The 13,982-nt window shown below is 40.3% G+C and overlaps 1 protein-coding gene across 2 annotated transcripts in view; it reads left to right on the forward strand.

Moving 5' to 3' along the window:
• Positions 1-13,982, forward strand: part of DERL1 (derlin 1) — a 210,061-nt gene that overhangs the window by 31,711 nt on the left and 164,368 nt on the right. The window contains exons 2-3 of one of the 2 annotated variants that reach the window (XM_068108845.2): positions 4,986-5,232; positions 9,808-9,919. In XM_068108845.2, coding sequence (XP_067964946.1) covers positions 5,074-5,232; positions 9,808-9,919 — 271 coding nt within the window. In that variant the 5' untranslated portion in view covers positions 4,986-5,073. Of the gene's footprint in view, positions 1-4,918; positions 5,233-9,807; positions 9,920-13,982 lie in introns of those variants that run through there. The other variant, XM_078772903.1, reaches the window with a different exon arrangement.

The raw sequence follows: 13,982 nt of genomic DNA on the forward strand, positions 1-13,982 counted from the left end.
GGTCAAGGTCACGAAAAGGTCAAAATCGTATTTTTACCATAGCGCGGTCAATTTTTATCCAATTGGCATGCAACTAATGCCAAAATGTTCAGAATTCAATGCCCGATCTTGTGATATACGACATGACCCAGTGAAGACATTACCCTTGTTAGCGGTTGGGGGTCAAAGGTCAGGGGGGTCACGACCTTGCAAAATGTGCGTTTTTTGTCATAACTCGGTCAATTCTTATCCGATTTGCATGAAATCAGCACCAAACTGTTCACTGTTCTGTTCCCTACACTCCCATGCCAAGTACAGAACAGTAGCTGCGGCGAAGGTATGCGCTCTACCGAGTGCCCGTTCTAGTTAAGGAATGTCATATTACTATCACTATTGGTGGGTAACTATTATTAAGGAATGTCATATTACTATCACTATTGGTGGGTAACTATTATTAAGGAATGTCATATTACTATCACTATTGGTGGGTAACTATTATTGAGGAATGTCATATTACTATCACTATTGGTGGGTAACTATTATTAAGGAATGTCATATTACTATCACTATTAGTGGGTAACTATTATTGAGGAATGTCATATTACTATCACTATTAGTGGGTAACTATTATTAAGGAATGGCATGTTGGTAACTATTATTGAGGAATCTCATTGGTAACTATTATTAAGGAATGTCATATTACTATCACTATTAGTAGGTAACTATTATTAAGGAATGGCATGTTGGTAACTATTATTGAGGAATCTCATTGGTAACTATTATTAAGGAATGTCATATTACTATCCCTATTAGTAGGTAACTATTATTAAGGAATCTCATTGGTAACTATTATTAAGGAATGGCATATTACGATCACTATTAGTGGGTAACTATTATTAAGGAATGTCATATTACTATCACTATTAGTAGGTAACTATTATTAAGGAATGGCATGTTGGTAACTATTATTAAGGAATGGCATGTTGGTAACTATTATTAAGGAATGTCATATTACTATCACTATTAGTAGGTAACTATTATTGAGGAATCTCATTGGTAACTATTATTGAGGAATCTCATTGGTAACTATTATTAAGGAATGCCATATTACTATCACTATTAGTGGGTAACTATAATTAAGGAAGGCATTTTGGTAACTATCATTGAGGAATCTCATTGGTAACTATTATTAAGGAATGCCATATTACTATCACTATTAGTGGGTAACTATAATTAAGGAATGGCATGTTGGTAACTATTATTGAGGAATCTCATTGGTAACTATTATTAAGGAATGCCATATTACTATCACTATTAGTGGGTAACTATAATTAAGGAATGGCATTTTGGTAACTATCATTGAGGAATCTCATTGGTAACTATTATTGAGGAATGTCATATTACTATCACTATTAGTAGGTAACTATTATTAAGGAATGGCATATTACTTTCACTATTAGTAGGTAACTATTATTAAGGAATGGCATGTTGGTCAGGTTTATTTAGGAATGGCATATTACTATCACTATTAGTAGGTAACTATTATTACCTTCGCAAAAGCGGAAGGTTATGTTTTGATCGCTGTGTATTTATTTGTATGTCTGTGTGTGTGTGTGTGTGTATGTTATTCGCATAACTCAAAAAGTATTCAACCGAATTGCATGAAATTTGGTGGGATGATTGGTTATTATACGGGACACATTTGATTAGATTTTGGGAGCAATCGGGTCAAAGGTCAAGGTCAAGGTCACGAAAAGGTCAAAATCGTATTTTTACCATAGCGCGGTCAATTTTTATCCAATTGGCATGCAACTAATGCCAAAATGTTCAGAATTCAATGCCCGATCTTGTGATATACGACATGACCCAGTGAAGACATTACCCTTGTTAGCGGTTGGGGGTCAAAGGTCAGGGGGGTCACGACCTTGCAAAATGTGCGTTTTTTGTCATAACTCGGTCAATTCTTATCCGATTTGCATGAAATCAGCACCAAACTGTTCACTGTTCTGTTCCCTACACTCCCATGCCAAGTACAGAACAGTAGCTGCGGCGAAGGTATGCGCTCTACCGAGTGCCCGTTCTAGTTAAGGAATGTCATATTACTATCACTATTGGTGGGTAACTATTATTAAGGAATGTCATATTACTATCACTATTGGTGGGTAACTATTATTGAGGAATGTCATATTACTATCACTATTAGTGGGTAACTATTATTAAGGAATGTCATATTACTATCACTATTGGTGGGTAACTATTATTGAGGAATGTCATATTACTATCACTATTGGTGGGTAACTATTATTAAGGAATGTCATATTACTATCACTATTAGTGGGTAACTATTATTAAGGAATGTCATATTACTATCACTATTGGTGGGTAACTATTATTGAGGAATGTCATATTACTATCACTATTGGTGGGTAACTATTATTGAGGAATGTCATATTACTATCACTATTGGTGGGTAACTATTATTAAGGAATGTCATATTACTATCACTATTAGTGGGTAACTATTATTAAGGAATGTCATATTACTATCACTATTGGTGGGTAACTATTATTGAGGAATGTCATATTACTATCACTATTGGTGGGTAACTATTATTAAGGAATGTCATATTACTATCACTATTAGTGGGTAACTATTATTAAGGAATGTCATATTACTATCACTATTGGTGGGTAACTATTATTGAGGAATGTCATATTACTATCACTATTAGTGGGTAACTATTATTAAGGAATGTCATATTACTATCACTATTGGTGGGTAACTATTATTGAGGAATGTCATATTACTATCACTATTAGTGGGTAACTATTATTAAGGAATGTCATATTACTATCACTATTGGTGGGTAACTATTATTGAGGAATGTCATATTACTATCACTATTGGTGGGTAACTATTATTAAGGAATGTCATATTACTATCACTATTAGTGGGTAACTATTATTAAGGAATGTCATATTACTATCACTATTGGTGGGTAACTATTATTGAGGAATGTCATATTACTATCACTATTAGTGGGTAACTATTATTAAGGAATGTCATATTACTATCACTATTGGTGGGTAACTATTATTGAGGAATGTCATATTACTATCACTATTAGTGGGTAACTATTATTAAGGAATGTCATATTACTATCACTATTGGTGGGTAACTATTATTGAGGAATGTCATATTACTATCAGTATTGGTGGGTAACTATTATTAAGGAATGTCATATTACTATCACTATTAGTGGGTAACTATTATTAAGGAATGTCATATTACTATCACTATTGGTGGGTAACTATTATTGAGGAATGTCATATTACTATCACTATTGGTGGGTAACTATTATTGAGGAATGTCATATTACTATCACTATTGGTGGGTAACTATTATTAAGGAATGTCATATTACTATCACTATTAGTGGGTAACTATTATTAAGGAATGTCATATTACTATCACTATTGGTGGGTAACTATTATTGAGGAATGTCATATTACTATCACTATTGGTGGGTAACTATTATTAAGGAATGTCATATTACTATCACTATTAGTGGGTAACTATTATTAAGGAATGTCATATTACTATCACTATTGGTGGGTAACTATTATTGAGGAATGTCATATTACTATCACTATTAGTGGGTAACTATTATTAAGGAATGTCATATTACTATCACTATTGGTGGGTAACTATTATTAAGGAATGTCATATTACTATCACTATTGGTGGGTAACTATTATTAAGGAATGGCATATTACTATCACTATTAGTGGGTAACTATTATTAAGGAATGTCATATTACTATCACTATTGGTGGGTAACTATTATTAAGGAATGTCATATTACTATCACTATTAGTGGGTAACTATTATTGAGGAATGTCATATTACTATCACTATTGGTGGGTAACTATTATTAAGGAATGTCATATTACTATCACTATTAGTGGGTAACTATTATTGAGGAATGTCATATTACTATCACTATTGGTGGGTAACTATTATTAAGGAATGTCATATTACTATCACTATTGGTGGGTAACTATTATTGAGGAATGTCATATTACTATCACTATTAGTGGGTAACTATTATTAAGGAATGTCATATTACTATCACTATTGGTGGGTAACTATTATTAAGGAATGTCATATTACTATCACTATTGGTGGGTAACTATTATTAAGGAATGGCATATTACTATCACTATTGGTGGGTAACTATTATTAAGGAATGTCATATTACTATCACTATTAGTGGGTAACTATTATTGAGGAATGTCATATTACTATCACTATTAGTAGGTAACTATTATTAAGGAATGGCATATTACTATCACTATTAGTAGGTAACTATTATTAAGGAATGGCATGTTGGTAACTATTTATTAAGGAATGCCATATTACTATCACTATTAGTGGGTAACTATTATTAAGGAATGGCATGTTGGTAACTATTATTGAGGAATCTCATTGGTAACTATTATTAAGGAATGTCATATTACTATCACTATTAGTAGGTAACTATTATTAAGGAATGGCATGTTGGTAACTATTATTGAGGAATCTCATTGGTAACTATTATTGAGGAATCTCATTGGTAACTATTATTAAGGAATGGCATATTACTATCACTATTAGTAGGTAACTATTATTAAGGAATGGCATGTTGGTAACTATTATTGAGGAATCTCATTGGTAACTATTATTGAGGAATCTCATTGGTAACTATTATTAAGGAATGGCATATTACTATCACTATTAGTAGGTAACTATTATTAAGGAATGGCATGTTGGTAACTATTATTGAGGAATCTCATTGGTAACTATTATTGAGGAATCTCATTGGTAACTATTATTAAGGAATGGCATATTACTATCACTATTAGTAGGTAACTATTATTAAGGAATGGCATGTTGGTAAGGTTTATTTAGGAATGTTATTGACGATGTCGGAAAGGGAAGCTATTATGAGGAACTCTCCAATGGTTAGTCGGCACGTTGAGGCTGAACCGGAAGTGAAAGGCAAGTTTCCCGGAAGCCGGTCCGAGTGTAACTGCAGCTGAGGAGAAGAGTTTGCGATGGTTGAAACGACCGATATTGGCGATTGGTTCCGGAATATTCCAGTCATTTCCCGCTACTGGTTCGCGGGTTCGGTGATTTTTCCATTACTTGCTCGTTTCGGATTATTCCATCCCATGAGTTTGATCCTCACACAGGACTTCCTTTACAGGTTCCAGGTACTGTACCTTTCCTTCCACAGGTAATCATTGTTAAAACGTCTCCTCCTTCCTTTGTCGATGCTTCGTTACGGCTCATCCTTTATCCTCCTTTAACTTCCTCATCTTCTTCCTCTTCTTCACTTTTTATCTTTCATTTTTATTTGATGACGATTTCCCCAGAATGTTTGATTTTATCTCCATCTCGTCCCTCGGAATCCCGTTTCATGTCCCACTTGATATTCCCTCACATTGTGATCGTGTTTCTCACACTGTTCACCTCTTCCCGAAACCTCTTTCCCACATCATTGATCCCTTATCACCACCTCTTCCCGAAACCTCTTTCCCACATCATTGATCCCTTATCACCTCCTCTTCCCAAAACCTCTTTCCCACATCATTGATCCCTTATCACCTCCTCTTCCCAAAACCTCTTTCCCACATCATTGATCCCTTATCACCTCCTCTTCCTGAAACCTCTTTCCCACATCATTGATCCCTTATCACCTCCTCTTCCTGAAACCTCTTTCCCACATCATTGATCCCTTATCACCACCTCTTCCCAAAACCTCTTTCCCACATCATTGATTCCTTATCACCTCCTCTTCCCAAAACCTCTTTCCCACATCATTGATTCCTTATCACCTCCTCTTCCCAAAACCTCTTTCCCACATCATTGATTCCTTATCACCTCCTCTTCCCAAAACCTCTTTCCCACATCATTGATTCCTTATCACCACCTCTTCCTGAAACCTCTTTCCCACATCATTGATCCCTTATCACCTCCTCTTCCTGAAACCTCTTTCCCACATCATTGATCCCTTATCACCACCTCTTCCCAAAACCTCTTTCCCACATCATTGATCCCTTATCACCACCTCTTCCCAAAACCTCTTTCCCACATCATTGATTCCTTATCACCTCCTCTTCCCAAAACCTCTTTCCCACATCATTGATCCCTTATCACCACCTCTTCCCAAAACCTCTTTCCCACATCATTGATCCCTTATCACCTCCTCTTCCCAAAACCTCTTTCCCACATCATTGATCCCTTATCACCACCTCTTCCCAAAACCTCTTTCCCACATCATTGATTCCTTATCACCACCTCTTCCCAAAACCTCTTTCCCACATCATTGATCCCTTATCACCTCCTCTTCCCAAAACCTCTTTCCCACATCATTGATTCCTTATCACCCCCTCTTCCTGAAACCTCTTTCCCACATCATTGATCCCTTATCACCACCTCTTCCCAAAACCTCTTTCCCACATCATTGATCCCTTATGACCACCTCTTCCCAAAACCTCTTTCCCACATCATTGATCCCTTATCACCCCCTCTTCCCAAAACCTCTTTCCCACATCATTGATCCCTTATCACCTCCTCTTCCCAAAACCTCTTTCCCACATCATTGATCCCTTATCACCCCCTCTTCCCAAAACCTCTTTCCCACATCATTGATCCCTTATCACCTCCTCTTCCTAAAACCTCTTTCCCACATCATTGATCCCTTATCACCTCCTATTCCCAAAACCTCTTTCCCACATCATTGATCCCTTATCACCACCTCTTCCCAAAACCTCTTTCCCACATCATTGATCCCTTATCACCTCCTCTTCCCAAAACATCTTTCCCACATCATTGATCCCTTATCACCCCCTCTTCCCAAAACCTCTTTCCCACATCATTGATCCCTTATCACCTCCTCTTCCTAAAACCTCTTTCCCACATCATTGATCCCTTATCACCTCCTCTTCCCAAAACCTCTTTCCCACATCATTGATCCCTTATCACCTCCTCTTCCCAAAACCTCTTTCCCACATCATTGATTCCTTATCACCCCCTCTTCCTGAAACCTCTTTCCCACATCATTGATCCCTTATCACCACCTCTTCCCAAAACCTCTTTCCCACATCATTGATCCCTTATCACCTCCTCTTCCCAAAACCTCTTTCCCACATCATTGATCCCTTATCACCCCCTCTTCCCAAAACCTCTTTCCCACATCATTGATCCCTTATCACCTCCTCTTCCTAAAACCTCTTTCCCACATCATTGATCCCTTATCACCTCCTCTTCCCAAAACATCTTTCCCACATCATTGATCCCTTATCACCACCTCTTCCCAAAACCTCTTTCCCACATCATTGATCCCTTATCACCTCCTCTTCCCAAAACATCTTTCCCACATCATTGATCCCTTATCACCCCCTCTTCCCAAAACCTCTTTCCCACATCATTGATCCCTTATCACCTCCTCTTCCTAAAACCTCTTTCCCACATCATTGATCCCTTATCACCTCCTCTTCCCAAAACCTCTTTCCCACATCATTGATCCCTTATCACCACCTCTTCCCAAAACCTCTTTCCCACATCATTGATCCCTTATCACCTCCTCTTCCCAAAACATCTTTCCCACATCATTGATCCCTTATCACCCCCTCTTCCCAAAACCTCTTTCCCACATCATTGATCCCTTATCACCTCCTCTTCCTAAAACCTCTTTCCCACATCATTGATCCCTTATCACCTCCTCTTCCCAAAACCTCTTTCCCACATCATTGATCCCTTATCACCCCCTCTTCCTAAAACCTCTTTCCCACATCATTGATCCCTTATCACCTCCTCTTCCCAAAACCTCTTTCCCACATCATTGATCCCTTATCACCACCTCTTCCCAAAACCTCTTTCCCACATCATTGATCCCTTATCACCGCCTCTTCCCAAAACCTCTTTCCCACATCATTGATCCCTTATCACCTCCTCTTCCCAAAACCTCTTTCCCACATCATTGATCCCTTATCACCTCCTCTTCCCAAAACCTCTTTCCCACATCATTGATTCCTTATCACCTCCTCTTCCCAAAACCTCTTTCCCACATCATTGATCCCTTATCACCTCCTCTTCCCAAAACCTCTTTCCCACATCATTGATTCCTTATCACCTCCTCTTCCCAAAACCTCTTTCCCACATCATTGATCCCTTATCACCTCCTCTTCCCAAAACCTCTTTCCCACATCATTGATCCCTTATCACCTCCTCTTCCCAAAACCTCTTTCCCACATCATTGATCCCTTATCACCACCTCTTCCCGAAACCTCTTTCCCACATCATTGATTCCTTATCACCCCCTCTTCCTGAAACCTCTTTCCCACATCATTGATCCCTTATCACCACCTCTTCCCAAAACCTCTTTCCCACATCATTGATCCCTTATCACCACCTCTTCCCAAAACCTCTTTCCCACATCATTGATTCCTTATCACCTCCTCTTCCCAAAACCTCTTTCCCACATCATTGATCCCTTATCACCTCCTCTTCCCAAAACCTCTTTCCCACATCATTGATTCCTTATCACCCCCTCTTCCTGAAACCTCTTTCCCACATCATTGATCCCTTATCACCACCTCTTCCCAAAACCTCTTTCCCACATCATTGATCCCTTATCACCTCCTCTTCCCAAAACCTCTTTCCCACATCATTGATCCCTTATCACCCCCTCTTCCCAAAACCTCTTTCCCACATCATTGATCCCTTATCACCTCCTCTTCCTAAAACCTCTTTCCCACATCATTGATCCCTTATCACCTCCTCTTCCCAAAACATCTTTCCCACATCATTGATCCCTTATCACCACCTCTTCCCAAAACCTCTTTCCCACATCATTGATCCCTTATCACCCCCTCTTCCCAAAACATCTTTCCCACATCATTGATCCCTTATCACCCCCTCTTCCCAAAACCTCTTTCCCACATCATTGATCCCTTATCACCTCCTCTTCCTAAAACCTCTTTCCCACATCATTGATCCCTTATCACCTCCTCTTCCCAAAACCTCTTTCCCACATCATTGATCCCTTATCACCACCTCTTCCCAAAACCTCTTTCCCACATCATTGATCCCTTATCACCTCCTCTTCCCAAAACATCTTTCCCACATCATTGATCCCTTATCACCCCCTCTTCCCAAAACCTCTTTCCCACATCATTGATCCCTTATCACCTCCTCTTCCTAAAACCTCTTTCCCACATCATTGATCCCTTATCACCTCCTCTTCCCAAAACCTCTTTCCCACATCATTGATCCCTTATCACCTCCTCTTCCCAAAACCTCTTTCCCACATCATTGATTCCTTATCACCCCCTCTTCCCAAAACCTCTTTCCCACATCATTGATCCCTTATCACCTCCTCTTCCTAAAACCTCTTTCCCACATCATTGATCCCTTATCACCTCCTCTTCCCAAAACATCTTTCCCACATCATTGATCCCTTATCACCACCTCTTCCCAAAACCTCTTTCCCACATCATTGATCCATTATCACCTCCTCTTCCCAAAACATCTTTCCCACATCAATAAATCAGTATCAACTCCTCTTCCCGTAACCTCTTTCCCATATAAATGATCCCTAATCACCACCTCTTTCCCATCCATATCACCAATCCCTTATCACCTCCTCTTCCCTAAACCTCTTTCCCGCATTAATGTTTCTGTATTGCCTTGTTCCTACATTGACCGGTTGTTTTACCTTCTCTCGACTTATTCTCTTTATTTATCTTTCTCTGCATTATAACCTTGGCATTGTTTTTGTGCAGATATGGCGACCAATCACCGCGGTCCTATATTATCCCATTGTGCCAGCGACTGGGTTCCACTACCTTATTCATCTTTATTTCCTCTACTCCTACTCCACTCGGCTGGAGACAGGTGGGACCTTCTATTCCTTTTTCCAGTAGTTTTGCATTATCTGGTGGTTTTCTTTTTAACAAGAAATAGAAACATTTTTTAAAAATGCAAAAGTATGTTGTGGTGGGGTTGGTTACTTTCAGCAGAGGCACGACTGTTTTGCAGATAAGTAAGTTTGAGGGTGGATTTTGGTACCTTGGGATACAACGTTTAAAATGAGCTTGTACACATTTTGAGAAATGATGGGGAGTTGAATGTTTGTATGAGAGATGGGTTAATTCCGCAGAAGTGGAGAACGGAGTTAATTGTGCCGATATGGAAGAGTAAGGGGGATGTTTAAGATCCGGGCAAGTACAGGGGCATTACACTCTTTAGTCGTCAAATGAAAGTGCTGGAGAAGGTTCTGGACGGGAGGATAAGGGAGAATGTGGAGAAGGAGAGCGGAGCATTGCAGCAAAGGTTCAGAAAGGGTAGGGGAACGACAGATGGGATGTTCGTGCTGAGACAGCTGGTGGAGAAGAGGTTGGAGGTGCAAGGTGAAATGGCATTGGGATTTGTGCATCTGGAGAAGGCCTATGGCACTGTCCCGAGCGGGATGGTGATGACGACACGGGGAGATGGATGGGAGACCTGGAGGCAGAAGTGAGGTTGGGGGAGGGTATGTGCAAGGGAATGAAGGGAAGAGTTTTGGTGGGGCCGACGATGTCGGAGGAGTTCAACGTGAACGTCGGTTTGAGGCAGGGAAGCTCTCTCAGCCCACTCATGCTTATCATAGTGATGGAGCAGGTAAGCAGGAAGGTAAACATAAAATATATTCTGCGGAGGATATTGTATGCGGATTATCTGGCTGTTTTGGTGGAGAGTGGGTGGGAGATGCAGGAAGTACTGTGGGAGTGGGAGGAGGTACAATCACGTGAAAAAGTAAGGACACCCCATGTAAAGTTTTGACTTTTTCAACATATTTCAATATACAGCTATTTGATCTTCATTTCAACAATATTGACAGATAAAGGTGATTTAATATAACAAATATGAAACATTTACATTTTGTAGTCCATTGTATAATTTAAATAAACATAAATGCAAATTTCGCATGTGGAAAAAGTAAGTACACCCCTACATTTATCACTACTTCAAATACCTGAAATGAGAATCAGGTGCACCAGCTCAGGTGAAAATGATGAGAACATCGTTAGAGAGGATCTTGGAGGAACCTGTCTTATTTAAACCTCAGACATTTAGTTTGGCTTGCTCTTTGTTGTTGAAGTGTGCGGTGTCACCATGCTGAGATCAAAAGAGCTCTCTGAGGCCTTCAGAAAGAAGGTTATAGATGCCTACGAGTCTGGGAAGGGATTTCAAAAAATATCAAAACAATTTGAAATCAATCATTCGACTGTCCGGAAGATCATCTACAAGTGGAGAAGATTCCAAACAACTGCCAACTTGTTCAGACCAGGCCGCCCCAGCAAGTTCAGCCCAAGAGCAGACCGCAAGATGCTGAAAGAAGTCTCTAAGAACCCCAGAATGTCATCACAGGACCGACAGGTAGCTCTTGCCACTGTTGATGTCAAAGTGCACGAGTCTACCATTAGAAAGAGGCTGCACAGATTTGATCGACATGGGAGGTGTGCCAGGAGGAAACCGTTCCTGTCCAGATAGAACATCAGGGCAAGACTAAAGTTTTCCAATGAACACCTCGGCAAAGACGAGCACTTCTGGAACAATGTGCTTTCGACAGATGAGTCAAAGGTGGAGCTATTTGGCCACAGTACCAGAAGACGTGTTTGGCAAAAACCAAAAACAGCATTTGACCACAAGAACCTGATACCAACTGTAAAGCATGGTGGTGGAAATATTATGGTCTGGGGCAGCTTTGCTGCATCAGGGCCTGGGCAGCTCACCATCATAGAATCCACTCTGAATTCTTCATTGTACCAGAGGGTGCTTGAGGATAATGTGAGGCCATCTGTCGGAAAGTTGAAGCTCAACCGAAGGTGGACCTTGCAACATGACAATGACCCTAAACATACCAGTAAATCCACCAAGGAATGGCTGAAAAGAAAGAAATGGAGGGTACGGGAATGGCCAAGTCAAAGCCCGGATCTAAATCCCATCGAGATGTTGTGGGGGGATTTGAAACGAGCTGTGCATGCAAGAAACCCCTCAAACATCGCACAGCTGAAAGATTTCTGCATGGAGGAGTGGACAAAAATTTCTCCCAGTCGAAGTCAGAGACTGGTAGACAGTTGTAAGAAATGCCTACTTGAGGTTGTTTCTGCCAAAAGGGGCAATACCACCTATTAGAGCCAAGGGTGTACTTACTTTTTCCACATGTGAAATTTGCATTTGTTTATTTAAATTATACAATGGACTACAAAATGTAAATGTTTCATGATATTTGTTATATTAAATCACCTTTATCTATCAATATTGTTGAAATGAAGATCAAATAGCTGTATGTTGAAATATGTTGAAAAATTCAAAACTTTACATGGGGTGTACTTACTTTTTCACGTGACTGTATTTGAGAAACATCGGCTGAAGATGAGCATGGAGATGATGGAGGTGATGGGGGTCGGGCAGCAGAGAAAATAAATGATATTCAGGATGGAGGGGAAGGAGATCAGACAAGGAAATAGGTTTGAGTATCTGGTAGAACAGTGGCCGGGGATGGCAAGTTAGAGGCAGAGGTGTGGAGGAGGATTCAGGTGCGTGCAAATGCGTGAAGGAAGGTGGAGGGTGTAATGGCAGACAGAAAGATTTCAAGGAGATTGAAAGATAAGTTACTGATGTTGTGTGTAACGCCAGCCTACCTTTATGGTCTGGAGATTGTGGCACTGACAGAGACATCAACAGAGGCTACAGGTTTGTGAGAACAACTGGGTGAGGAGGATTGTGGGAGTGAAGATGGTGGATAGAAGGAGAATGGATGACTGAGGGAGGAGATTGGTGTGAAGATTAGCTTGATGGGGAGATTGGTGAAAAGCCGGCTGAGATGGGGTGGACATTTATTGTGGATAGGAGAGAAGAGAGAATGGAAAAGAGAGCGGATAGGTTTAGGTAACAAGGTAGGAGGAAAAGAGGTGGACCACGTTTGTTTTTTTTGTTTGTTTGTTTGTTTGTTTGTTTGTTTTTATACAAGATCAAGGCTCGTGTAAGAGCTAACATTAATCACAAAAAACAAATGCACACATAAAAACATATAATAAAGGGAGCAGGAGACACGATGGGGAGAGAGGGGGAAGTACACAAGTACAAAGTAGAGAACAGGGACATCGGGAGATCTGCGGGAGGGAGAGGGCTTGGGGGGAGGAGGAAAGCAGCAAGACCCATGACCTTCGACAAAGACCCAGCTTTCTGACACTGGGTTGAACATTGCTCTCCAACATGCCTTGGTAATATCCTGATTTCATGATTCCATGCACACATTCAAGGTACGCAGTGCCAGAGGCAGCACAGCAACCCCAAAAAATCACTGAACCTCCTCCATGTTTGGTTGCAGGGAAGGTCTTCTTTTCTTTGAAGGCTTCATTTTGTTTTCTGCAAACTTAGAGATGATGTGCTTTACCACAAAGGTCTAATTTGGTCTCATCTGTCCACATGACATTTTCCCAGAAGGATTTTGGCTTGTTCAGCTGTGTTTTGGCAAACTCCAGTCAGGCTTTCTCAGCGGTGGTGTTTTCCTGGGTCTCCGACCATAGAACCCCCTTTCATTGAGTTGGCGACCGATGGTGCGAGTTGAAACTGTCGTACCTTGTGTCTGAAGGTCAGCTTGAATCTGTTTGGCAGCTGATTGAGGTGCTTTCTCCACCATTTGAACAATCCTTCGCTGCAAACTTCGATCAAGTTTACTCTTGCGGCAACGTCCATGGAGTTTAGCTACAGTGCCATGGGCCTTAAACTTCCTGATAACATTGCGTACAGTGGACACAGGAACATCAAGGTGTCTGGAGATGGACTTATAGCCTTGAGATTGTCCATGCTTGGCAACAATCTTTTGTCTGACTTCCTCAGACAATTCTCTGGTTTTCTTTCTTTTCTCCATGCTCATTGCGGTACACACAGTGACACAAAACAGCAGAAT

The sequence above is a fragment of the Myxine glutinosa genome, chromosome 2, assembly GCF_964187855.1.
Source record: "Myxine glutinosa chromosome 2, kmMyxGlut1.1, whole genome shotgun sequence".
Taxonomy (NCBI): Eukaryota; Metazoa; Chordata; class Myxini; order Myxiniformes; family Myxinidae; genus Myxine; species Myxine glutinosa.